Source organism: Gallus gallus, chromosome 1 (genome assembly GCF_016699485.2).
Source record: "Gallus gallus isolate bGalGal1 chromosome 1, bGalGal1.mat.broiler.GRCg7b, whole genome shotgun sequence".
Classification (NCBI taxonomy): Eukaryota; Metazoa; Chordata; class Aves; order Galliformes; family Phasianidae; genus Gallus; species Gallus gallus.
This window is the reverse complement of record NC_052532.1, coordinates 22,799,786-22,826,495: the sequence shown is the minus strand read 5'-3', so window position 1 is coordinate 22,826,495 and position 26,710 is coordinate 22,799,786. Positions and strand designations below refer to the sequence as shown.

General features: G+C 38.0%; 1 protein-coding gene across 27 annotated transcripts in view; it reads right to left on the bottom strand.

Annotated features, from left to right (window-relative positions):
- Positions 1–26,710, bottom strand: part of CADPS2 (calcium dependent secretion activator 2) — a 301,879-nt gene that overhangs the window by 171,692 nt on the left and 103,477 nt on the right. For all 27 annotated transcript variants that reach the window (XM_040649118.2, XM_040649128.2, XM_040649125.2 and 24 more), the window contains exons 4-6: positions 9,180–9,260; positions 5,435–5,671; positions 1,544–1,665 (exon numbers count right to left, since the gene is read on the bottom strand). In XM_040649118.2, the coding sequence (XP_040505052.1) occupies positions 1,544–1,665; positions 5,435–5,671; positions 9,180–9,260 (440 nt within the window). The remainder of the gene's footprint in view (positions 1–1,543; positions 1,666–5,434; positions 5,672–9,179; positions 9,261–26,710) is intronic.

The window sequence follows — 26,710 nt, the reverse complement described above, 5'->3', positions numbered from 1 at the left end:
GCAGTCCTTAATATGTAAGTCAACAAGGAACTGATCATGAATCACCCCTGACATGTTTTGTCTGCTGTATACAGAAATATATAGAGAGAGAAACATCTATGAACCGTTTTCTGAAAAGAGAATGACTTTGTCTAAGATTCATGGATCAGTGTATTTTTGCTGATTTAGGGAAATCTGAAGACCCGTATCAATGACACCAGAGGTTAATGAAGCTTTTAAAAGTAGAAACTGGCAAGTTCAAGGCTGAGGATAAAAAGAGGGACACTTTCAGAAGAAAAGAGAACCTTCACTGTGACAGAAGGCACGCACAGCTTGGAGGTGTGCCCTCCATGACAAAGCCCGGCAACTCACATGGGACCAAGAGCCACCAGAAAACGTTCCAACAGGTCATCAGATGAGCAGAGAATATTGTATTCCCAGTCGTGGCCTTGCTTCATGCTATATATTTGTATGTATTTTATGTAATTATTACTTTTAGATGTTCTTCACCTACCACATACAAATGCAAAGCCCAAGCCCTGGAGAAGGAACACACGGCAGGGAGAGAGTCAAGTGAATTTTACATATTGCCTCATCTCCTTGAGTTCTGCAAAGCTCATCTGAAAATGCAACTATAGCAGGCTGCTGGCTGGCCTATTTGTCAGGGATATTTCCTCTGACTATACAGCTAGGAGAAAGTCTACCAAATCAGATCCCCTCCTCCCCAGACCCCAGAAGAGGCACATACTCTGTGCTTATAATTTTGCCTGTCAGAGGTCTGTATCTGTGGTGCGAATGGAACAGAAGCTACCATCCCAACTCACTTTAAGATGTTTTCTCAGATACTGCAACAACTGCAATTTTTAAATTGATTTTCACAAGGCACACTATGGTGCCAGTAAAACCCCAACTCACTGTCTGGAAAGGTATCTACAAAAGATTCCAAATGACATTTTAACAGAGAGAAAAGTGTCTGAAGTCAGCGTGTAGGTCAAACAAATCAACAAAAAAACACACCTAATTTTCTTCCTCTATGCCACTCAGCTACAGATGACATGATGCTTTCCCCTGCAAGTCCGTTTGCTGACTGCCTCCCTCAAAAATTAATTGGAAGAAGTGGATCCTATAATTTAAAATGAAATAGGCTCAGCAGGTGAGTAAGCTTTGTCAAGACTGATTACTGAGTATTGATTTGCCACCAATGGTACAAGTTACACTCCACAAAGCCACCGCCACGTTAACCTGGAATACATAAGATCACCCTGGGCTAACGTCTTTCAAGGGGTTTGTATTTCCAGAGTATAAAACACTTCAGTCTCCAACTCCCTCACACATACATTCAATGGCATTTTCTGGACAGCGTTCACACTTCATATTTACTTCACCATAAATAAATAATATGAATATTATAATTTTTGAGAAAGAATTTAAGGTAACAACGCAGAGTGAACCCAGCACTAGAATAAACCAGTGCTAACTTAAAGTGTGAAAACCATACGAGCTATAGGTTGTATAGCCATATGATGGAAAGAGATGTCGTATGCAGTGAAGCAGAGCAGCTTACTGTGGCCTGGAAGCTTCTGCTTGGTCCGTCTGAAGCTTTTCACCCCCCTCCACTTCCATGGTGCAATAGACAATCCGATTGGGAGCAACTGACTTCAAACCTTGCACTTCCATGATGACAATCTGAAGAAAAGAAAGCAAAGAGTTCATCCTTCACACTTCAGAAAGCATTACACAACATGGCTATTGTGGTAGTAGGCTCCACATAGAAAAAAAACAAACCAAAACAAAAGCAAAAAACAAAAACAACAACAACAACAAAAAAAACCCACTGTCTGAATTCCTTAAAGACAGAAAAGTTTTAATGTTGCCCTCTTTTTCCACTTTCAGCAACATACACTAGGAAGGGAGATTTTTGCTCCACTTTTACTTGGGCAAAAACTCACTCCTACTGTAACTTCAGTGCTAGTAGCTGAATTTGAGAGCAATTTTGCTCCCTTGAATCTCACCTCTATGATGACAGAGAGCATCACTCTCAGCTGCTGTATTTTTTTTTTCTGCTACCCCTATTCCTTCTCCCAGCTCCCTACCTGCAGTCAGGTGCAGTGTGCATATGGGGACACAAGGGGAGGAGATGAGAGAGAAGCCACCAATACCAGGTCAGAAACGTCCTCACTGGGGACATTCCAGTTAGGAAATCCCATAGTTTTTCAGCTCCTCTGAACTACCCAGAAGAGCCAAACGCAGTCCAACTTCAACTCTCTGTGTCTTTTAAAACCTTGCAGTTTGTCACAGTGTGAAGCTATTGAAATTCTTACACTTCAGATGTTTCCAATTCCGAGAAAATCTGAAAAGAAGGTTGCTTGCATTTCCCTGCTTGCTTTGGAAAAGCTGCTTTTCTTTTCAGCCACATCTGAGCCTACAGAACTGCAAAAAACTTTGTCCATTTAATCAGCAGAGAAGCTGTCCTCAGCTGAACTATATACAAAAACAAAAACGAAAACAACCCGCCAAAGCAGTATTAGTTTGATCATCTCAAAGGTGACAAAATTAATGACTACTTTTGGTCTCGCTAGAGGCAATTGATTTCCTAGGTCAGCAAGCAACTACTAAAACATTTGACTATCAAACCATTTGCAATTTGCCAGTCCATTTCAATTAAGGCACGCCAAGGCAGATTTCACTCCTTGCTGTAAAATCCTTTGTGCTTTCAAAGTCCCCAAATCTTAGTAATTGTTAGATGTCTGGCAAAAATGCTGTGAGGTGACAGTCTGATCATTCAGAACATTTTTACATTACCCACAAATTATCACCACTGCCTATTATGTTTCATAAATAATAACAGCAGTTCAGGGACAATGATGTAATTATCTCTGTGCTTCTCCATCTTTAGTGGTTCAGGAATTCAGTTATAAAAGTGATCAATGATCACTGCCAGACTGCACTAGAGATCCCTCTGGCTAACGCTGCCTCTGTGGTCCTTCCACACATCAAACATATATCCGTGTTGAATGCAGACTTCACGTTTGTTCGTTTTTTTATGTTGATCCTTATTTTCCTTAAGTTTAATTGTGCAGCACATTTGTCTTTGCTAGCATTTTTGAATTCTAGGAATGACAGGGAACCCTGCATTTCATTAGGAAGGAAACTGTCATTAGCTGATTAACTAGCTCATTAGCTGATGAACAGCTTTCTAAATTGTGCTTGTGTGTTCCTTAAACTGTCCAACAGCTGCAGAACATAAACAATTAAATCTTCTGATATTTTATTTATGATACAAATTTCTGAAGATAAGCTCTTTGATGAAATCCCCAACTTGCAGGAATAGTCACTGTGGCTTGCAGTGTCTCCTACCCTTGAGCACAAGGTCCATTCCCACAAGCATGTATAAATGTTGCTTAGATGTTCTGCTGCTCTGTCTTAACAGTGCAATGCAGGGGCGGATGAACACCCCTCACACTCCCACTGTCTACTGACATGTAAGGGTGTTTTTGCACTAATGTTTTCACATTATTGATTTCCTCTTCATTCATATACCTGTGCTGCAGCTCTCAGTGGGGATTTGGCTGGTTACTCTACCTACTGAAATACAAAATTCTGCATATATCACACTCATTTTCCAGAAATGTCTTCTGTCTCCAAGGAAATGCAGTCAGATTTTGTTATTTGTCCATTGTGATTTGCATAAAAGAGAGCAGATCTCCCATGTTTCAGCCTAAATGAATATCAGCTCAGCTCTTTCCTTGTGCCCCTTGTTACCTGTGAGATTTGTCTTCCCAAGAATAAGGCACTTACACATACTTTGCAGGCAAGAAACTTGACTTATGTGGTTAACAACATGATTAACATGAAAATTTTCCCTAATGAAAACTGCTACCTGTAGAATGACACTAATTCTTTGCTGCCTTGCCCACAATGAACTGCAGGTCACCAGCCCTGGAGAACCTCAGTGTATTGGAGGAAACAACCAAAAAAACTGAAGTTCACCAAACCCAACAGTCTGCATTTCTGGTGTGCAGCACTGTAAACATACCCACACTGCTACAAGTAATGAGTTCACTGAAAATTACATTTACTGTCATTTTTCATTTTGTGATTGTTTCTTTCTTTTGGTGTTTTCTTTCCAAATATCACATAATTTTTACTTAATATTTCTATCTATAAGTCCAGAGAATGCTTTTCTTCTTTCTATAACCCTTACCAAGCAGACTTGCTTGAAGATAAAAAATATATATACTATTGAAAAGCTTTTTCAGGTACTTTTTAGGTGCTTCAGAAATACTCCATGTTATTGCTGTTGATGACATCACTCCAAGCTCTGCATTCCACTTGGGAGAGGCACAGCATGCGATGGAGCTGCACAGCATTCAGCACTAAGACTGTTTTACATGCCTGACGAACTAATAATTGATGGCGTATGGAATGATGGATAGATGTTACTACTCTTCAAAAGCTGATGTTTGTCTTCTACGTTATTAGCTGGTAATATCAAAATGGCTAACAGCAGGATAAGTAATTTACCTTTTGTACTTAAATGAAGACTTCAATCTTGTTGGACATGGCAATGAAAATTAGATGTGAATTCTGAACCTTACATGAAAAAAGCTATTTGCTTACAAAAATAGTCTGTTTAAAAACATACCTACTTTTTGTTTGCCTTAAAGGATTTAACAATTGAAATACTTATTCCTTAATATTATCCATTCTCTTTAACAAAGTGAAGCCATTTCAAGTGCATAACACTTACATGTGGCATCTTCTGACAGACAAATATGCAATATGCACTCTGCAAAACATTTTGATTCTATTATTAACAACAGACAGAGATCAGCATTTCCTGATGTTCACATGTTCAGAACGGGACCTGATCTACGATGCTCTCATCATTACATTTAAGTAACTATCTGTATTTGTGGCTTCCTCTTGAAGTGTCTTCAGCTCCATATGGATTGAGATTGCATCTCTGTAGAGCACACTTCCAGCATAACCTTGGTGAAGATGAGCTAGTCTCTTGAAGAAAATGAAGAAATCTATAAGCATCAGCCTGCTATGACCAACACTAAAAAAATATATGCTTTCGGTTTTCTCTTAAATGCTCTCAGTAAGAAAACACATCTTGTTTGTAAACTTCTGTGAATGATTTTGTGATAACAAGTGTTCAAGTGTTACGTTATTTGGTACCTAATGTACTGGAATTCATCTGAAGATACAGTTGTGTGGGAGACTCAACTTCCCACATTGCTGCATGGAACCAAATGTAGCTACTGCTGCAAGAGGAAAGTGCATCATGCATTTGTACTCTAACTCTTAATTATCAGAGACAATTCATAACCTACTACTTTAACATAAAATGTTTAGCACGAATTAGCAACAAAAAATATCACGAAACAGGCATTCTAGATATTCTAGTAATTTAAACTGTCAATACATGTTCTGTGAAATGTGTGATTACCTCTAATGTGAAGGAGAGGACCACATCAGACTTTGAGAGCTGAACTTCATTTTCATCTCCTATGTCCAGGAATGCAGAATTTTGTGATCGCTTTAACTTCTGCAGTTTAAATTCTGGCCCACCTTTAGACACAGGAAGACTTTCCAAATTTGCCATCAGCAAATTCACTGAAGACCGCAACTCTTCTATGTACATGTTCTCCATTTCTCTTGTTATGAACTTGGGGAATTTTCTTTCCTTGGAAGATATATTTTAAACATTAGGGAGGAAAAAAATCATGCCACACTCGAGATCATGCCAATTTACTAATTTGTTCTCACTTTTAGATATTGAATAAAAATACAAGTCTGAATTCCTCACTATTTCTATCGCTTCAAAACAGCAGTAGGAAGGCGAGACATGTCCAATATACACAGTAATTTTGACAAGAAGAAATGTAACTTGAATTGAATATTCCATCATATTCCTCAAACAGAGTAGACAAAACACATCCAAAATATAATGTAATATAATTGTAAAAACATAATTGTAAAAATGAAACCTCTTGCCCTCCAGAATTCTTTAACCTTAAATCCAGGTTGCATGTGGAAGCCCAAGAATGCAGATTATTCTAAAACATAAGCTTCATATATAAGTGAGAAACAAACATCGCTCCCCAGTTATTGCCTGTCAAGGTAAGTACCTTGCTCTTAAAACACCATTTTTACCATTAGCCGTTATGAGAAATGTCTTAAAATGTTTTACGTTAAAACTTTTACAGTTGATTTTGTTTCGACAACAAAGATCAGGCAAGCAAACTGTAACCCAAAACACCCGCAGCAAATCTCCCAGACTGGTACATTATCACTTTACAGAGTCAGTATATTAAAAATTGAAATGGGAAAAAAAAAAGAGAGAGAAAAGAGTAGTTCATAGTTAGAACATAAGAAGGTAAGGTTCAGCACACTCTAGTCTTAGAATCATAGAATCATAGAATGGTCTGGGTTGAAAAGGACCACAATGACCATCTAGTTTCAACCTCCCTGCCATGTGCAGGGTCACCAACCACCAGACCAGGCTGCCCAGAGCCACATCCAGCCTGGCTTTGAATGCCTCCAGGAATGGGGCATCCAAAACCTCCTTGGGCAACCTGTTCCAGTGCGTCACCACCCTCTGGGTGAAAAACTTTCTCCTAATATCTAACCTAAACCTCTCCTGTCTTAGTTTAAAACCATTCCCCCTTGTCCTATCAGTATCCACCCTCGTAAACAGACATATCCTCTCCTGTTTATACATGGCCCTCTCAAAAACAAACAAACAGAAAAACCCACCTAAAACCAAAATCAAACTGTACCTTATCCTGTGAGGATCATTCAAATAACACAGTGCCAACAGAGAAGGCTTAAGTTGTTAAAAGATCTCTCCTCTTTTTAAGATTATTTCTCCACTCCAGTGTAAAAGTTTGGGAAGCTTCTTACATCACTTTTTCCTGCATATTTTTTTATAACTGTGATCTTTTGTAATTTAAGGCTGCAGTAACTGAAGACAGGCAGGACCACCAGAATATACACCGATGCCTTCATTCCTGTAGAACTTGAATGCTCGTAGCCACTTCTGTCTCTCACAAAACACAGGTGAGAATCCTCCATAAAGACACTGATAGCTATGAATTGCCTCACACCTTTAATTTTCTTTTTGAAAAGAGTGAAATTGTAACAAATAGCTATAGCACATAATATTTAAACTAATTTAGAGACCACGGAAGAATAGTGTATGGTTTTTTGTTGTCATCCCTCTCCCTCTCTGATCCTTTGTTGGAATATATGAGGAATATATCCTGAAATAAAGACCTTGGGGAGGCAATGGACACACCAGCTTTATTGGTCTGTCTGTATTTGAACAGGGTGCTAACATGGATTTTCAGCATGCAGTTCTCAGGGAGAAAAGAGACTGGGTAATCTCCGCATAGAATCATGTAAAAGTTTGTCTTAGAAAAGGATACCACTAGTTACAAAAGGTAGAAAATCTCATTACATCATACAGACTTCAATTTCAACTAATTTAAATTCAAGCACGTGAAGAAACAGCCAGACAAACTGATGCACAAATTCCCTGTTCATTTTATGCTACCGTAGATCAATGCTATTTCTAAGGTTTTTTGCATCCTTTAGGTAGGTTAAATGATCTTTTCTGCTAAAATAAACTTATGGCATGTAATTAACAACTTGTATCTTAAAATCAGTAAGTAAGCTTGTATAGGAACCACAAATAAGAACTTAATAAAAGAGAAAACTGCATGCAGATTTTTTCCTTCAGCTGTGCTGCTCTTTTGGTACTGCAGTTTAATAATTCTCTTCCAGGCAGGTAATCACTGAAAACCATTTTCTTCACCCAACAGAGATGCTAGAATACATAATCAAGTACCAATTTATTTATTTATTTTGCCTCATTTTTGAGCTCTGAGAGGAAAGGTCAGAGCTGTTTTGCAGCATTTGACTGCTTAGGTTTAGGTGATCTTACTAATTCTTACAGCTGCTAGAATTAGGATCGAGCAGCTATGACTAACTCTGACAGTCTCCCACAAATATATATATATATACTATATTATATATATATATATACACAGTTTAAGTAATTGTAGAAACCATGAGAATTTTCAAAAGGTGAATAACAAAATCTTTCTATGGAGAAAACCACTGATTGAAAGCCACTGGTATGCAGTCTATGTATGTACATTAGCTAGGAAATGAAGATTTATATGGTTTAAAGCATGCTCACAATTTTCACATGCATTAAAATCATTTGAAAACTTTTATGCTTTTTAATTTTAAAGGAAGCTTATGCCTCCAGATTCTTATTTATGAAATTGATAGACCTAAATAACCATTACTTTTTCATTTCAAATAAACAAGTGAACCTGAAAGCTTTAAAACTGTTTTATGTAAATATGATATACTGTCTTTTTGTAACTGCTGAGCTACAGGCAAAAAGGACACAGAACAAACATAGCATTATCAGACATCTTTGATTATAATCCAAGGCTTCACAGAAGATTGAAGAGATCTGAAATTGATAGTCTTTGTTTGAAAGAGCCTCTCCTCAAAGTTTAATAGGATATGGCCAGGGACACAGTAACTATCCTTACCTGTGGTATTTAGGATAGAAGGGCATAATCTTGTCCATGGAAATAAAATACAAGCTACATGACAGAAAAAACAACCTTGGCTTTCTAAAACTTACATGAACAATTTATAAATTACCCTATTATTACTATTTTGATCTACAATTTTCACTCATAGTTATGCTACTTCTAGTGCATTCTGAACTTTGATTTCCAACTGGAAATGTAAACTGTAGTGTATATGCTTAAAATTATACTACATACAGGATGTCGTAAGACATAAACATGTTTATACCCTCAGGATAGCACAATGCATTTTGTATATAAAATATAATCTAGTTTAGTTCCAAAATACATACTCTCAAAAGTGCAGATAATATACCCTTTCTTTCACCACTGGACTTGCTGATGAAGGAATGGTAGGATTACATGGTATACAACTTTGGAAAACAAGTTTTGCTTTCTCCCTACCTCCCTGTTGACATATATTCTCCACAGCAGAAAGAAAGGCATCTGCCAGACTGTTATACTGTCAGATGACCTTCTGGTCTGCTTCAGAATGAGAAATTGGAAACAGAAACTATGTATCAGCCCACTCAATCTCAGATGAAGGTATGTTTTTGGTATCTGACAGCAGCCACTTACCCTTGCCATTTGTTCGGCCAGTTGCAGACGTCCATCTAGTTCACGTCTGATCTGAGCTGCTTGCTCATCTGCATTATCCAGCTTGGATACAGAGCAAAAATAAATGATGTTAACGGTAAGAAACATGAACTTGACAGTGATCAGTGTAGTTAAAAACAAAACAGAAATTATTTGCATATTTTGTGTCTTAGAATTAGTGAAAAACTAAGCAAATATATGGCTTTGAGTCTCACCAAGATGAAGGCAATGTAATAGCTACCCACTGTCAACAGCAGCTGTGGACTTTGAAGGGTAGTTAGTATTCCCTTGACTTTTATATATGTAAGCTGAACAGAAGGACCTTTCCTTGCGAAAACAGCAGTTGACAACATTTCTCCAAGAAGCAGAAAACTGGACTGACAGCATAGCTTAGAAAATGTTTGGAAGGAAAATCACTCTTTGGTGCCATGAAATCCTCTGGGATCAGGTGTAGGGAAAGAGAACTGTGCATCTATACCTTCTAAGTATATTATTTCATTCACAGAACTCTTCTCTACTGATATTGGCCAACTGCCCAGATCAAGGTATAGCCAGTTTTTGAGCTTCCAATTTTGTCAGATGGAGGAAACAGCCATGACTAAACCTCTGGCGTAAGTCAGGAACATAAAGCGGAAGGACACACCTCTTCCCCACAGCAGAATCATTGGTCTCAACAGAAAAGAGCTTCCTGAGTCATTTTTCACCAGTTCAATTGCTAGGTGTCGGTGAAATGTGGCTTCACCTTAATGGATGGGCCTGCACAGCTGAGCTGGCTGAGAGGCAGAAGCATGTGCAAAATGCATGGCACAACTTGCCCTCTTACTGAACACGTGCCCACCACAGACAAAGTCAGATTTCTAACAGAGGCTCTCTCCTAGGGCTAGCTGCAGGCACTGTGCCAATGCTGATACATCCCAGCACATTTAGTATGCATCTAAGATCTATGGATATCACTTGCTCTTCACTGAAAAACAATCTTAAATTGATTAGTGAAGGAAACTGGCAAAAACTGGTTCTCTAATTAAATAAGATCTTCACCTAACGAACTCACAATGAATTTCCTAAATGATTCATTCCATTAAACCAAGCTTTTTAAAATAAGACCACTATTCAGTGCATCAGGCCAAATACATAATAGAATTTTCTTTGCAACTCTCCTCTGCTAAATTCAGTAGATCACATTGAACCAAGGCCTTGTTGAAAATTAAGTATTTTCTTTCAAAAATTAGATTATAAATTTCACTACACTTGAGTAATCAGAAATACACTATCACCTGAAGGTTCCTTGCATCATGTAGAATGATGATCTGGATCCATTTAGCAATAGAATATTTTCTGCTAAGATGGAAGCAATGAAGTGCAATCTGTCATCTGAGCAATCTGGTATCTCACAGGACCCTTACTTGTTTTTAAAATTCAGCCTTCCTGAAATGTTTATACATTTGAATAATGTTTTGTTCATTTATGTGTGTAATGACATTTTGCAAGGAATGGAAAGAAGCTGGGAAGCTGAAAAACTGAAGAACGCTGCCTTACTTATAGAAAGAACCAAATAAGAATGACTAGTAGGTTATTCACACTTACCCTAATAAGTAAAACTGTCAACATTAGTATTTTTGCAGTATGTAAAATGAAGTGACAGTGAGAAAAACAGGAACATTTTCTCACACCCCAAGCAAGATTATTTTACTTGCATTTATCCTAAATTTCCAATAATTCCTCATTTGTGATCAAACCCATACCCAAGACATCTGTAGAATACATAGTTATGACAACCATCTTAGTAATTCTCACACTGTGAACAAAATCTAGAACAGCATATGATTAGATAGAAATACAAACACAACACTGCAGAATAGCAACTCAGCCTTTTCTCATTATCACAACTTTATTATTTTCTTCAAAAAGTCACTAGCTAGTAAACACTTAAAATTCAAGTGTAAGTTTAAAAAACAGGAATGAATTGCACATATATGATATCAAATAATGCTTCTCACCTTTCCTGAAGGAAATTAAGAAAAAAAAAAAGTAATTAAATTCAACTGACTTCTGGTCATTTTGTATGGACATCATGTTAGAACAATCTGCTTTCTAAGCTATTTGTCGTTAACTACTTTGAATGGAATTATCCATTGCACAGACAGATCAGCTATAATGCTAAAGACTCAGGAGGGCAGGGATGCCAAAAGAGCAAAAAAAAATGTACAGTCTCCTAGACAATTTCAGAAGAGGCTAATGTAAACTCCATTTAATAAAAACACCTCAGCTTTCTATAATGGTAGTAATTATTATTAGCTATTTATCAGCTACATTGTCAATATACTCTCCATTTTGCTTTTACTTCACTGACCCAGTTAATCACTATGTTAGCAGCAGGGAACCTCACTACAGCAGAGTCTACAGACTTCAGAGACTTATTTTCATTGTAAAATATGTTTGAATTCCTGACTGAGCAAACCAACATTTTCCCATATTGTCATATATCTGGCCACTTAAAGGCAGACACTGAGTCACATTTGGAGGACTATTCAATTCAGTAGGAAAATTCCTAATTGAGCAGAAGTATGAATAAGATAGCTGTGACATTTGTGCCTTTCCACTTTGCAGAGATTTTTGGGATCTTAAAAGTTTCCTCAGACAATTTGGTAGTTATAAGTGCCAATGCTTGCATGGATAATAAGCTAATTTTTATTAAAATATAAAGTGATAGCTCATCATCTGGCTTATTTTTCCCAATGATGTTATATAAAAATAGCTTCCTAAAATAGACCTGCCAGTCAGACATCAAGCTATTCACTTGAAAATATTTTTATTCCTTAATGCTTGAAGTCGCCTTTATGTTTTTCTCCTACTTTCTCACTCTGAAAAGGGCAATCATTTCTATTACAAACTTTTTTATTGTCAGAGATGGGGTGGTAACATTCCTCGATATACAAGTTCCCCAACAATTCTTATTAGAGGATATTTTCAATTGCTTTTAGCAGTGTCAGCTTCTAAGTGACAGACTGATGTTTTCCACTCTGAATTTCCGCTTTAATAACTTCAACCAAAATGACCCCATTGCTTCTGAAAAGGAGAGCGGGAAAGATAACACTCAGCTTTATCGTCAATAAGGAAATAGTGACCATCTTATCAAAGAGCTCTAGCACCATCTTGTTTTCAAGCAAGGATCTGAAATTCAGCAGCATCCCATCTGCGAAAATCAGCTCAACTCTAGCCAAGTTGTGAACCTCTGAGAAAGGAAGTTTGCAGCAGTTGGGCTGCAAGCAGCCGCTGCCAGAGGATAAATCAGATCCAGCAGCCAGGCTCATCCCCAGGCTGTGCTGTTACGTCTCTTGAATATGCATGGCGTCTGTGCTCCTCAGATTATTTGCTTATTTGAGGAAGACTGCAAATTCATTAGTGTTACAAATCACTGTTCTGATCAGCACCATATCTCACCCAAGAAACAGTTGTTTCACTGGTGTGCTTAGACAGCACAGAACAGAAACACATCTGAATGAATTAATGTTTACATATCTTAACAGGCTGGAAGAGATGGTATACTTTGTGATTTCTATGTAAATGATTTGTGTGTGTGTGTGTGTGTTACTTAAAAGGCTTTAACATATCTGTGTATTTTGATGAAAAAGAAGAGTGGTACACTAGAAAACAGTGCAAGAGTAACCCACAGCAAAAGGGGTAACAACACTGCCAGGAGGTGCTACACTAAATCCCATCACATTCCCTTGCCTTACCCTCCTTGTAAGGAGAGACAGATAACCTTTACCCAAGAGAGAACCGTCTGAGTGCAGATGAGCGCTGACCTGCTGGGAGTCACTGTTCCGCGTGCTCCTAAGTACTCAAAGCAACGTGTAGCTGCTCCAAGTGACTATTTCATTAACGCTCAGTTAGCTTCCTGCAGCTTTCTAATCTGCAATAACAGCAACATGAAATTGCATTTACATGCACACAGCGATACAAGTTTATCTACATTCATTGACTAAACTGACAGTACAGATATCGTAGGACTTGCTCATATATTTCTGCAACGCAGAGCCCAAAGCCCTCAGCTCTGCTCTGTGAGGTCTGCAATGGTCATTTTTTCTGTTGAGAGCATCATTTTGCACGCAGCAGCACGGCGCCTCGCTGAGCTGATCCGTGATTTGTGGCAGCCTCCAGGAGGCAGCCTGCAGGCTTCCTGCCAACTGCTGTGAGCCAGCACAGGCCGCAACCATCAACACGCACCGAATGGAACAGAGGACCTGGATTAAGTGTTGTGATTACATCATGATGGAAAAAAATTGATTCCTACAAGTAACTACTGGCATCCAACAGCATGGCTGGAAGAGCAAGGGAAGGCCAGGAGCGTCCTAGTGCTGAATTTCGGTTGTCAATCACATGAGCAAGCAGCAGGTGCAGTGCATGTAAATACTTGCGTTTTTCAGACCGCTCTCCTTGGTGTTTTTATCTCTTGCTCTAAAAGAAGGCATTTTGCTTCAGACAGATCTGTTGCCCCAGAGGCTTGCAGGGTTTGTTCACATCCTTATCATTATGTGTGCCAAGAGGCTTTACAGGAACGGGCTCGGAATGCATTGTGTCCCTGTAATGCTCTGCCACATTAAGGTGCTGCTGTGCGCTGAACACAAAAATCTGTAGAGATTCCTGAAGTCTACCAGGTTTCTGAAACAAGATTAGCAGCTAAATATTCAAAAGAAGGATCAACAACTTCCAAGTGAGGCAGAAAACACAGTGCCCAGCTCCACCTCATAACAGCAAACACTTTCAGGCATGAATTTAACAGTACTTAACTTGTAAAAAACAAAATCACGACAGGAGTAATTCTTTGTACTTCCTATAGAGAGAAAAAAACTCGATTGGATTAAAGGGCAGGATGTGTGAAGATTTCTCAATGGCTACTGCTGGACCTTTCCACAACCCTGCAGCTTCCTGTTTCACAGGGAGAAAGACAGCTATGATGGGAAAGAAAATGTTGCCAACCCTCCATTTCAGAGAAGGCTATGCTTTTAACTTCAGTTTTAAAATCTTTTATCTTCCTTGTTCATATGTAATATGTAATATGGTGGTGAAAGATTGCTAAAGTGGTATTTAAAAACTCACACGTTCTCTGCACCCTGCAACATCTCTACAATATGTCATACAAATGGCTGGTGGCTGATATTGCCTGTGCCATGGGGAAGTCCTGCAGATTTCCCTTAGAACTCTGCAAAAGAAAAACTTAAACAAATCTGTTCCCTGGTCTTAGTCTCTCTTCTTCACAGCTTGATCCCTTCTCAACACCCACAAACAACAAATTGCTAGATGTGACAAATAAACATCAATGTGAAACATTCGATGAAGAATGGTAGAGAGATAAAATCTGTTAACTGTTAAAATAAAAGGAAAATAACACCTACTTGAGACATACTCTCTCTTGTGGAATACCAGTGTACTCATTTTCAGCTAATTCCAAATCAAAAGACTCAGCCGCTGATGAAAGCTTTTCTGCTTTCTCTCTGCAGCAAGAATACTGGGAAAAGCTTACAAGTCTAACTCTTACAAAGTACCCTAACAACTTCTCACATTCCACCATCAGACCTCATGCACTTTCCTCAGAAATGTTGCTTATAAGTCCTCCATGATGTTCCCTGCCAGACTATTGATCCAGGCCAAGCTGGTCACTCACTTTTCCCGCAGCGCAGTGCCCTCAGAAAGCTCAAACATCTTTCAGTTGCATTTAATACAAATTCCTACTGAGTGCTATCACTTTTCTCAATTTGTTAAGGTGGTGAGGGAAAAGAACAGCTTCACAATAAAAGAAGGTAATGAAATTAGGCTAGAAGGGGTACAGATGAATGGAATGAGCAAGTTGCACACTTCCCTGTAGTCAGCATCATTAACAATCAGTAATGCAGATAAAGAGCGTGGCCAGTTAACAGCCAAATGCAGTGGCTTCAGATGGAAAAAAGTAAAATAAAGCAAAATAAAGCAAAATAAATTTTGTGACTTGATTGTGTCACTTCAAAATCTATTTTTGTATGTATGATTGATTAAGGTGGCAGAAGATACCATTTATACTGATCATGCTGATTAATTATAATGATATTAAAAATAAATTAAATTGATCTTAAAAAATGGTTTTCATAAAAATACTAATCCCAAAACAAAACATAAAGATTACATGCATTAATCCAGTAGAATTTTAAAATTTTCTTTTTTTTTCAAACTTGGAAATTACTGAACTTTAAAATCTTGCACTTTTTTTTAATCAGCCACTAGATGCATAATTTGGCAGTGTGCACAATCATCAAAGCTGAGACTTTGGTATGGCGTTTCCACACATTCAAGCTTTGAAAACATAAGCAGAGTGAATGTGAAGAGTGAATCCATTTTGAGAGATTCAGCATAGGCTGAAAGGTGGTCTCTTACAATTGAAATGTTAGTTTATTCAGGGATTACCAACACCCAGAACCCTAGAAGAACCTTCAATGGAACTGCAAACAGGAACAGAAGAACATACACACAGTGTTTAAGCCAATCACAATATGTAAAGCAAATAGTTTTTGAAGCGTTTTAAGTCTAATTTACATGCTTTATACTTCTCCTCTATCCACTATACAGTGCTCTGTATTGACTGCCAAAATGAAACTTCTTTTTCCATTTTATTTTAGATCATTACACTGAAATTAAAATCTGTGTTCTGCAAACTGAAATTCCAAGATTTGCAAGATCTCTTTCTCAAACACATCTTGATAAACAGTTTGTAAATAAATCAATAAAATACAATAATGCACACAAAGAGTCTTTTCACTTAGGGATATGGATTGTATCATTTGAAGTAAGTCTGCTAAGCTCTCATATTTAAGCCCTCATATAGCAAATCACTAGGTCTCAGTACTGAGTTTCCTACCAGTTTTAATTCCAATTTACCACAAAGATAAAAGTTGAAGTATTATTTGGATCACTGAGGCTTAAGGACAAATACTGTTAATTACACGATGTGGGATTTTAGTGAAAAATGCATACTGGCCTAGGTACAAATATTTTAAGTATTTATTTAGGGATAAAGGAAAGGAAAATCAGAGAGAAGGTCTTCAGACAATTCTACGTCTTTAGCTAGTACTACTTTGATTGGATTTTCATGATGGCAGTTCTCTGTAAGTACTGGAGAGTCTTTGTATAGCTTTGGAATTATTATATTACCTGGACATTACTACCAGAAGACTCTGAAAGGGAAAGACACAGTATAAATAAAATTTACAAAAGGAATGTCAAACATTAAACAAATAAACAAACAAAAAACCCACAGAATTTTATTTCATTCACTATTTAAATTGTTTTTCATCGCATATCCATTCTGACACACTGTCACAAGCTTGTCCATAAATGCCTTTATTCTGATGCTCTTCTGACTTGCTCTACAGAATCAAGTAAAGAAACACCGTCTCACTCTCAACACTCTTCATAGTCACAGACAGCATTTTTTTGGCATTTTAGCTATTGCTACATAAAGACCTAATCATTCTCAGTTCAGCATCCTATGCTAGTTCCCCACCTATGAAGAGTATTCATAGTCAGGTTGGGTGGAGCTTTGAGCGATGTGATTTAGGGAGGGTTGTTCCTGACATGACATGGAGGTTGGTCTACATAATCCTTTAAGTTCCCTTCCAATCCAAACCACTCTGATTCTATGAAAGTTTGTTTTTCCTGTTTAGCTACACTAGGGCTTATCTGTCATGCTTTTGTCCATGCAGTTTTGTGATATGCCTCTGGAGTTTCCTGCAAATAGAGCAAAATTAGAGTACCAAAACAGTTCAGTATCATTTATAAACTTGGAGATTTCCCTTACACTGCCTTTTCCCAGTCATTCATGAATATGCTGAATAGAGACACAACACTCCTCCTAGACAGACTGAAACAGATACAAATCACACTTAAACTCGTAGGAAAAGATCAGAAGGAAACCTCCCCCCAAAAGTCCTTCTAAACTGTCAATACTGCTTCCTAAAAACACTGCCTACCATCAGTCTTTAGATACTGACAACAGAACTTTCTATTCAAAATCAAGTGTCATGGCCTGCTGCTGACTCAGCCCACTGGTTGCTGAAGAATAGCAACCAGTTTACTTGAGCACAACAGTTTTTAGCTCAACATATATTATTAACAAACACCAGAAGCTACATTATGATGATTAGAAATGCATTAGGATTCAGAAGAGTGGATCACTGACAGACTGTAGAAGAAAAATGTTAGCACAGCTCAAAAGTGCTACTACAAGCAATGGAACTTTCAGCCTTTTGTTCTCTTGGCATCTGGGATGATTATTAGTGTTGGAAAAGATCATTAAGGTCATTGACTCCAATTGATCGCACAAAAAACAAAACCCAAGTTAGTGGTCGAGACTACAATATTTAACCACCTCTGTTCAACAGGTTGAAAAAGAGAGTAAAGCATGCTGTCCTGAGAGGGAAAAATGCAGGAGAATAATGGTAGGTTCTTACCATTTGCAGATCTAATCACGCTAAATATTATGTCCCACAGTTAAATGAAAAAGCTTCAGAGTTATGTATTGTACCTATTTTACCGTCCAAATAAAGCATTTTTTAATCCTAAGGTAATCAGTGAAAATACAGAAGAGTTTCCAGGGTGTTATTATAATCATTTAAGCAGTTATCTACATGCCAACCATAAGCGCTGTGGAGGTCCTATCTGCACCGTTAATCTCTGGTGAGTAAGAAGGTGATAAAAGAAATGGGTATTCTTATTCCACCCTCTCACCTTCCCCCAGACCCGACTGAAATAGATATCCGGTGTCTCCTTCTATAAAAGTTGCTTTCAGTTTCTGTCTAGGGAATACCCTCCCACAACCATGGTGAGAAGGTAATGATGGGCTTAAAAGAGCTATGACTCATGTCCTGATCCTCTGAAGAGAAAGCCTTCCACCCTCCTCCTCTCCTACTATCTGTTCAGAGATTACCATATCCAAGACAACCCCCAAATAAGCATGCAAACCTTGTTAGTCTTTTATGTCCTAGAATACTAAATGGGTTTACAGGGTTCTATATTTTTCTAAAGGTACCCAGATCTTGTGTTATCTCAGTAGACCTGGCAAATACCATAATTTGATAATACTATACTGATTTTAATTAAATAAATAAATAGAAGGACTTGCTGCAGAAGGAAACCCTCTATCCTTTCATTACTTTCCTCACTCTCCACAAGTATCATGGAGAATGTTTTCTTCCCTTATCAATCACTGAATAAATTTTCTTTGGAATGTTGAAATCAAAAGGAAGAGATGCAATTAGGGGAATAACGGTTAATGAGCATCCCATTAAGTAAGTAAAAGCACCTTGAATACCATGTCAAGCTTTCTTCCTAAATAATGATGTGTGACTGACTGAACTAGATAGAAAACTTAAAATTCAGGCCAACAATTTACAATTAGTACACCAATTAATCACAGATTTTCAAAAGACAATACATGATGTTGTTTCCAAAATGCATCATGAGGAAAAAAAAATGCTCAGCCACAGAAAAAGAAACAGTTCTTACTTCAAATAGGCAATATTTTTCTGTACAGTTGAAAGCCTGCATTTGTATTAAAGGGTACAGCTAATAATTTATTTAAGAAAAATGATTTAAGACGATCAGTGGATTGTCTTTTCCTGATGGAAAATTGCAATCTGCAACTTTGTCCAAGTAGCCTGTTTTCACAGTACTCTATGAAACTTAGCTGAGTCCTCTTCTTCCATCAAATGGAAAGAATGGATGAATGGATGAACAATACGGAACAGAGGAGTACTGAGCTCCTGGGACATCTGGGCTTTCAAACCACTGTCACTCTTTCAGCATAGTGACCTAGTTAATTTTCAAGCCATTTAATAATCAGCTTGTCCAAGACATACTTCTTCAGTATAAAAATATGAATGTGGTTGGTGAATTGTGTCAAAAGCTCTACCCAAGTAAATGGGTATTACCATCTTCTCCCTACTCACATAATCAGTCATTTAATGAAAGATGTCACTCAGAATGGATGGATATGACTTCCTCTTGGTATCCACATAAACTAATAATGTTACCTTTACATGAAAATGAATTGCAAAAGGTTGTGCTGCAAAGTCCCTCTAGGCCTTCACTGACTAAAGTGATGCTTGTAATTCTCAACAATTTGGTACAAGATGGTTTGTTCCTGAACTCAATATGTTTTCATTAGACACCTGCCAACTCCTGGGCTCTCTGTTTCTACACACTGTAGCTTCTCTGGAGTCTCAGCATAGCTATCCTTTTACAAATAAGTTTACAGTGCACCATTTCAGCCTTCCTCCAATTCCAGAACTCTATCAATTGGTGATTTCTGCTACCTGTGGTCACATTTACCTCCATCTCTTCTCTGTGAGCAGCTAGTCATTGAGTACTAATCACAACTGATCCTTTTGCATTCATAATAAGAGTGTCACCAGCACTGTCTAGAAACTCTCTTGATTGCTCGCACAATGCCACGGGACCTTGTAGATCAAGGCCTCCCATTGGGAGACTTCTATTACTTCTTTGTGGATGACTTCACCTTCTTGGTCAGTTGGTCTGCAAGTGACCCTCATCACAACATCAGCAGTATTACTTTCTCTTCTGATCTTGCCCCAGAGAATGGATTTCCTTTTTATTGTTCAAATACCTTGTGTTAGTGCAACCACATTTAAAAGCACTCTCTTTTCTGACAGGGAATTTTATAGTCTTCCCTGAAGCCTTCTGTCATAAATATCTCCTCCACATGTAATTTTTCTTCATTTAATCCTGAAATTAGCTCCCTAACTCCTGACAAACCTCGTTTAATATCCTCTGTTACGTTAGTAATTCTGCCCACAAACATGTCTGTGCCTTCTTGTCAGTTTAATTCCATCACTTCTTACCAGCTCTTAAAACAAGGTGCCACAGCCCAAGAAGCCAAAGCTTCATTAGTTACGCACATTGGATGTGTCACCCTCAGCAATCTCTGGGCAGCCTGCACAGGGACGCAGTGGAGACCTCATCCCTGGAAATATTTAAGAGAGGCTTGAATGTACCCTTAAGGGATAAAAATTTAGCAATAGGACTCCACAGGTCACACTTATGGTTGGACATGATGATCCCAAATGCTTTTTCCAGCCTAGATGAATCTATGACCTTTGTTCTCAGTCTTGTGGAAACTTTTAAGCTCTTCAAAGTCATGCTATTGGTGTTCCCACAGATGAGCAGCCAGGGGCAATAGCTAGAAGCCTGCATGGGCCTCAGCAGTTTCTGCGACATTTTACACCTAAGTAAGAAGCAAATAAAAGTGTCTACCCAGCAGATGGATCAATTTGTCCTGGACAAGGTGGAGTCACCAAACATGAACATTTTTTGTTTCCTCTCTGTGTTAATCCAATTGCCAAACCTAATGTGTCCAGAATGCACTCTTCCTGCAGCAGGACTTGCTCATCCTCCTCTGCTGTCAGAACTCTGAACATATTTTCTAGATTAATAATTGCCGGGAGACATGAAAATTTTCTCCTGCTGCCATTAGTTATAAGCTTCCAGATTCCACCTTCCTGGAAACATAGGAACAGGAGGGAAATACTACCATTAAAATGGTGAGAAAACACTCGTTACAGAAAGCCTGCTATACATCTGTGAAGAATAACAGTTGCTCCAATACAGTCAATTAGAACATTGGGCATAGAAGCATTCCTAAGGAGTGGGAGATGTTTCAGATAAGATCTTACTTTGTTTCCAGTCTCCCTGAGGGAAGACACAGTCTGAAGAGAAGGCTGTGTCAGACAGACATGATTTTATAACAGGAGCATGATTTTATAACAGGAATAAAACAAAGCTGCTCCTGAAAATTGTGCATACCTTTGCAGGCTCTCAGCCATAGATCAGTATTTTATTCCCTCATTTACAGGTAGTCCTAGTGTTCCCACACTAGAATGCTTCGTATTGCATAACTGGTTATGAAAACAGTTTGTTCAGTGGCCAAAGGAAGGTTGGCTAATAATGATTCTTTCCTTACTTCCTTTGCAAAAGGCAATTTCTTCTCTTACAGTCCCAGAGTTTTTGAGCTTAGCATAAACTTCACCTTTTAACAGTAGTCAGAAGTCAAGATTTCTCCTATCTAACCATTCTTAATATTTATTCGAGACTTTTCCAGTTTATAGCTAACACATTTTAGTCTTTTTTTTTCTTTCTTTCTTTCTCAAGAAACAGACTCAAAGGCAACGGAAAGTACAGATGAATTTTGTTTTCACTTTCTTATTTTATCCCTTCCCATTAGGCTCTAAGTTTTCAGACTGAAAGAAGCAATTATTTTTTCTTCTCTCTGCTCATGTAACTGACCAAAAAAACCCAAAACAACCAGGTTACTGCAGTTGGCCTGAGAATTTTTCATGACCACAGCAAAGAAAAACCCTAAAATGTGGTCAATCTGCCACAGAAGACCTAGAGAAAAAGAAACAGGCACAGTCTTTTAAACACATATGAAGTTTGAAATGACAAACATCTAATCACAAAGCAGATGGCCTTGGCACTGACACCAAACTTAATCTGGATGATATGAACAACTGTCTTTGAGTCTTGTTGTACAGAATATGGGAATAAATGACAGCATGTCCCTGCAAGTTGGCTCTTCTGTTCAATCAGTCCTCATTTGGGATGAGACTGTGTCTGAGATGGACTCTGTGGAAGGACTACAGCTAAGATACCAGGACAGCGTCAGCAGGAAACAGCTGGAAAGATGACCCAAGGGCTCTCTCATTTTCAGAAGAAACACGAAAGCACCTTCCTAGATAATAAAAAAATAGAGATAGGATATCCAAAACAGAGTTGCAGATCTCTCAGCCATTTTACATACACAATTACTCTTGCATAGGATGGTCTATCCTCTGTTATGGCTGTGCTTTGATGTTTATGTTCAAAATACGGATATACTCTATGTCAGCTGGCTCATTTCCAAGTTTACCTCCACATTTTCCTTTGGGAGCGATTGGGGTGCAGGAACTTTAACTGGGCAGCTGGCTGTAAAGAAAGTGGCATATTACTCTCAAGAAAGAAGAGGTAAGAGGGATCTCTCTCAAAATTTTCAGAAACAGGAAAAAAAGGCACTTAAGCTTCAGAACAAGACATTCTGTACCAGAACGTGAGAGAGAGAGAGAAAAATAGGCTCATTCTCTCTCTGTGGCTTTTCAGCTGCTTCTGCTGGCTTCACATTGGCTGCTGAGGACATCTCTGTTGAAAAATTGCAGAGGATCAAACCTAAATTATCAAATGGATCCTTGTATTGGAAGTGACTGTTTTAAGCAAAACTGCTTTACTTTGAACTGATAAAAAAGGGAATATAGAATTCTACCATGTCTTAGCAGGACAGGTGACAAATTCATGCAAAAGGTCATTAACTTGTTCAGGCTGGTTAAAAGTATTCATTCAAATGCACATGTAAGCTAGATGTGTTAATGAATTGAGTAATCAGCCTGGAAATCTAACTAATAACATATGTAACAACTGTATTTGTCTGGTATTTATCTACATGGAGACGGGGGATCTCTCCTTTAAAACAAAAATTAAATTATTTTTTAAAATGTAAAACAACAACTCTTCTTTGGGAGAAGAGCTTTATTTTCATTGCTTAATACGAAGCCAGAGGAACTTTTTCCTCAGCTGGAAACATGATGAGTCAAATGCAGTGATGATGTTAATAAAAGTGCAGGTTAGATGCTGGATATATTTGGCTTCCAGTGTTGAGGCAGCTTAACTTACTTGGATATGGAATTCAGGAGAATGCCAAAACAGCATTAATTACTTCTCTAAGACTCCAAAGGAGTATTTTAGGGGAAGAAACATAGAGGTAGGTAAAATTAGTACAAGCTTAAGCGAATCTGCTTTACAAAGCCCAAACAAACTTCCTGATCTTTTTATGTTCTGCTGGTGCTTTCCTGCACTCACTGAATGCCAAAGATATTCAGAAAACAAAAACAAAGAAAGATGTGCAGCCAAAATCCCAATACTAATGACTTCAAACCACAGAGTAGGCACAAGACAGAGCTGGGGAGAGGAGTACTCTCACTTCTCTCTGCAACTGCCTGTGGATTCTCAGTAAAGCCTGGCTCACCTCTTGTGACAAGGAAGGTAGTACCCAGGAGACCAGGCCTAGAAGAAAGTCTAGTAGAAAATGCAAGTGAATCTACTAGCCTGTGACTGCTGGTGGTCATTTATGGTACTAAAGACTGTATATGTCCAACTCATTCACACAAACACAGAGCAAGAACAGGAGCCACAGAAGCAGATATACAGCTCTACGACAGAAAAATCTGTGGTGTCTTCAGATTGATTGTAAGTGAATGTTTTCTCAGTTTTCCAATGTTCCGCTCAGGTTTTCCTTTTAAATGTGTATATCAAAGACAATTTTACTCACTCACTTGCTGAACATAACAAGGACATTGCAGTACCTCAAATATTGAAAATGCCAACTACTGCGCTAATGCACCATTTCTCTCCAGTATGTTCTCAGTATTCCTTCAAGCACACAGAAAAACATTTCAAAGTATTTCTCCACTGTGTAACTTACCGGGCTTTTAAATGCTATTCAGGGTCAGACAATTAAACATGCTAAAAAGTAAATTACTTTTCTGAGGATGCTTTGATATTCTTTCCATCATTCTTCTATCATTTGAGTAAATGAGAACAAATCAACCTTTTGGGACAACCAGACACTTACTTTCAAAGTGAATTCTGCTATCATGGAAAAAATACTTTTGTTTATGAGAACTAAGAGTTGAGTAAATTGGACGTTCCAAGATTTTCTTTCTCACCAGAACTCACATTCTTAAGCTGAAAATCCAAACCTGCCTGACATTCTGTTCAGGAAAGTTCTAGATTTCTGACAGCCTCATTTCAGATCTGATCTTAGGAGGACTACTTGAGGTTGCAGCTCTCACTTCTAAAGCACCAAATCTTTTTTGTCTTGAGAAAGACTTCCAAAGGTCTCTCAAATTGAGGTAAAAGACACATGAATCAGCTCAGCAAAAACACTAAAACAGAAACTGCGGAAATCATATTAAACTACTACATGCATGTAATCGAGTTATGTCTCCTGAAGAGGCCAAATCTAAAATCCTGTGAGAATAATTCAATAATCTGTGATTTGTGTCATAACTGCACTACTTTTCCATATCTTAAGAAAGAACTACAAACATTCAAGAAAGTCAAGAAGGCCATGATGAGGTTAAATTGCCCCTAATTTGACTTAACCAAAACTGCATGACTAATTGGATGTTAATAAACTGCTAGGCAAAATAATCTTTAAAACTCAACTGTACTGAGCAGCAAGAGCAGCCTTAGGTCCAGGAGAAATACTTGATAGAAATTGTCTTAAAATTTAAACTGTAAAAATTATTGGAGATACAATATAGTCCATAATTATCAGTATTAGACACTTACACAAAGAGATACGTCTCGTAAAAGCTATAGATAATTGAGGATATGAACCAAAAGCAACTCAGGACTTTAAAATAGATAAACATGACTTGAAGCAAAGTACCATTTAGTTTGTGGCTGATTCCCAAAACACTGACAGTAGAAGACTCAACAGATGTGTTCTCAAAATTATTTATTACCTGTCAGAAAAGAAAATGTGACTTAAAAGTATTCTTTCCTTATGAAAAGCTCCTACCCTCCCCCTAAGATGAGGGGTTTTAGATCAGATGAAAAAGTGAATGCTACAAAGGCAGTGTCAAAATAAAATAACCTCTGTGTGGAGTTATGGTTAAAGATGATAAAGAAACAAATTCTGGTATTGGTGAAGTGATGCAATAAGAGTACATGACTGCAAAGCAGCTAGATTTTGACTTTCAGTTTGACTTTCTGCAAAGTTATCTTCTACATCAGTGAATAATTAAAAAAAGACAAAAAAGGACTTTATCATGTTTGATCTCTGTAAATCAAAGAAACCAGAACACCACATTGTGGCCAAGCTTCTCAAAAGCAAGTCAAGGAGATCATTATGTCCCAACTAACTGACAATCATCTCTTTATCATAAAACACAGATCAAGGCAACACAATGTAAATAATAATCAGGTGAAAGTGTTAGCACTTCCAAATTGAGTCTTTTCATCACAAAGAGATGTAGAAGCTCGGCAGCAGTTCTAGCTGCTCTAGAGAGTACTTAGTTGCTCTAAGTTCAGAAGTTGAAAATGGAGATGTAGAAGAAAGCTTTAATGTCCTGACGTGAACACTCCTGTTAATGTTCAGTACCTAAGGATGTGCCTAGGCATTTAGTATACACCAAAAGACTGTGACAAAAAGCTAGTCTTCCAGGAAAAAATCGTAAGATTCTTACAGTTGTGCACATTGTCTGACAATGCCAGAGAGCTGATCTACCGTTATTCACTTTATTGCTAACTAAGTTCTTGTGTTGATTGTACAAACACTGCTTCTCATTGCTCTCACACGAAGGACAGAGACCTAGAACCTGTGTGGGCCTGCAGCAACCCCTGTCCTAGCATAATCTTCCAATGACCTACTGCAGGATACTCAACGGTTTAAGAGTTAAAGGAAATTCTCCATTTAGTACAGGCTGGAAAGCAAAGGTTGCTGACAAACAGTAAAAAGTTTCAAAGTGCAGAAGTCACAAGAAGGAGGCTGGCAGACAATACCACCTACTGTTACAAATAGCATCCTTGTTTGCTTGGCAGCCCTGTAGCTGCAGGATAATTTACTCTTATCATTGACATTGTGAGACATTTTTCAGACTGGAATTTCCAAAAGGCTGGAAGGAATTAAAAGAGGGGAAAGAGAAGGAGTTTTCTGCACAAATTATAACTGTACAGATTTGCTCTTAAGGGCAGGTGCTCCTCAGAGCTGCAAAATATTCAGTATTTCAGGTAAAGATCTGATTCTCTGCTAGAAGCACAGGCTAGAAGCCAACTCATCAAAACCTCTATCAAAAATACAATTTTAACATCTGTTTGGACTTTCACTTATCTCACTGCTCCCAGACGTTATTGATTATCATTATCCGCAAGACTCCAGTATTATAAACAGCAGAGGCTAAGGGAAACAGAAGTGAGCTTTTACATATAAAGACAGCTAGGTACTTCTGGGGGAGAATGAAAATTGTCGTGTCAACTGAAATAGGAATCTAACTTCATTTCATCTTTTACAAAAACACTCTGAATAGAATGGATTAAAATACAGTCTGAACTAAAAAGTTTATTAAAACTCTAATGAGGAATAAAGGACTTTGCCAAAGGAGAAGAGGCACTACATTATAAGAACCGGCTGCTGTCTGCAAGACACTCCCTGGAAAGGCCACAACCGTAACCTTTTTCTTTGCAACAGATTTCTCCTCACACCTTTGGTGTACTATGTGCTGGACTGAATCACAAGAACAAGATACAAAATTTATGTTTGGTAGCAACTCTGGGCAGTGGAGCACGAAATGAATGTTTTTGTTTTAGCAAAGTAATCTCATGCTTACTGTGGAAAAGGAAAACCTCAGTAAGCTCAGTAAGCCCAAAGCAAGAAG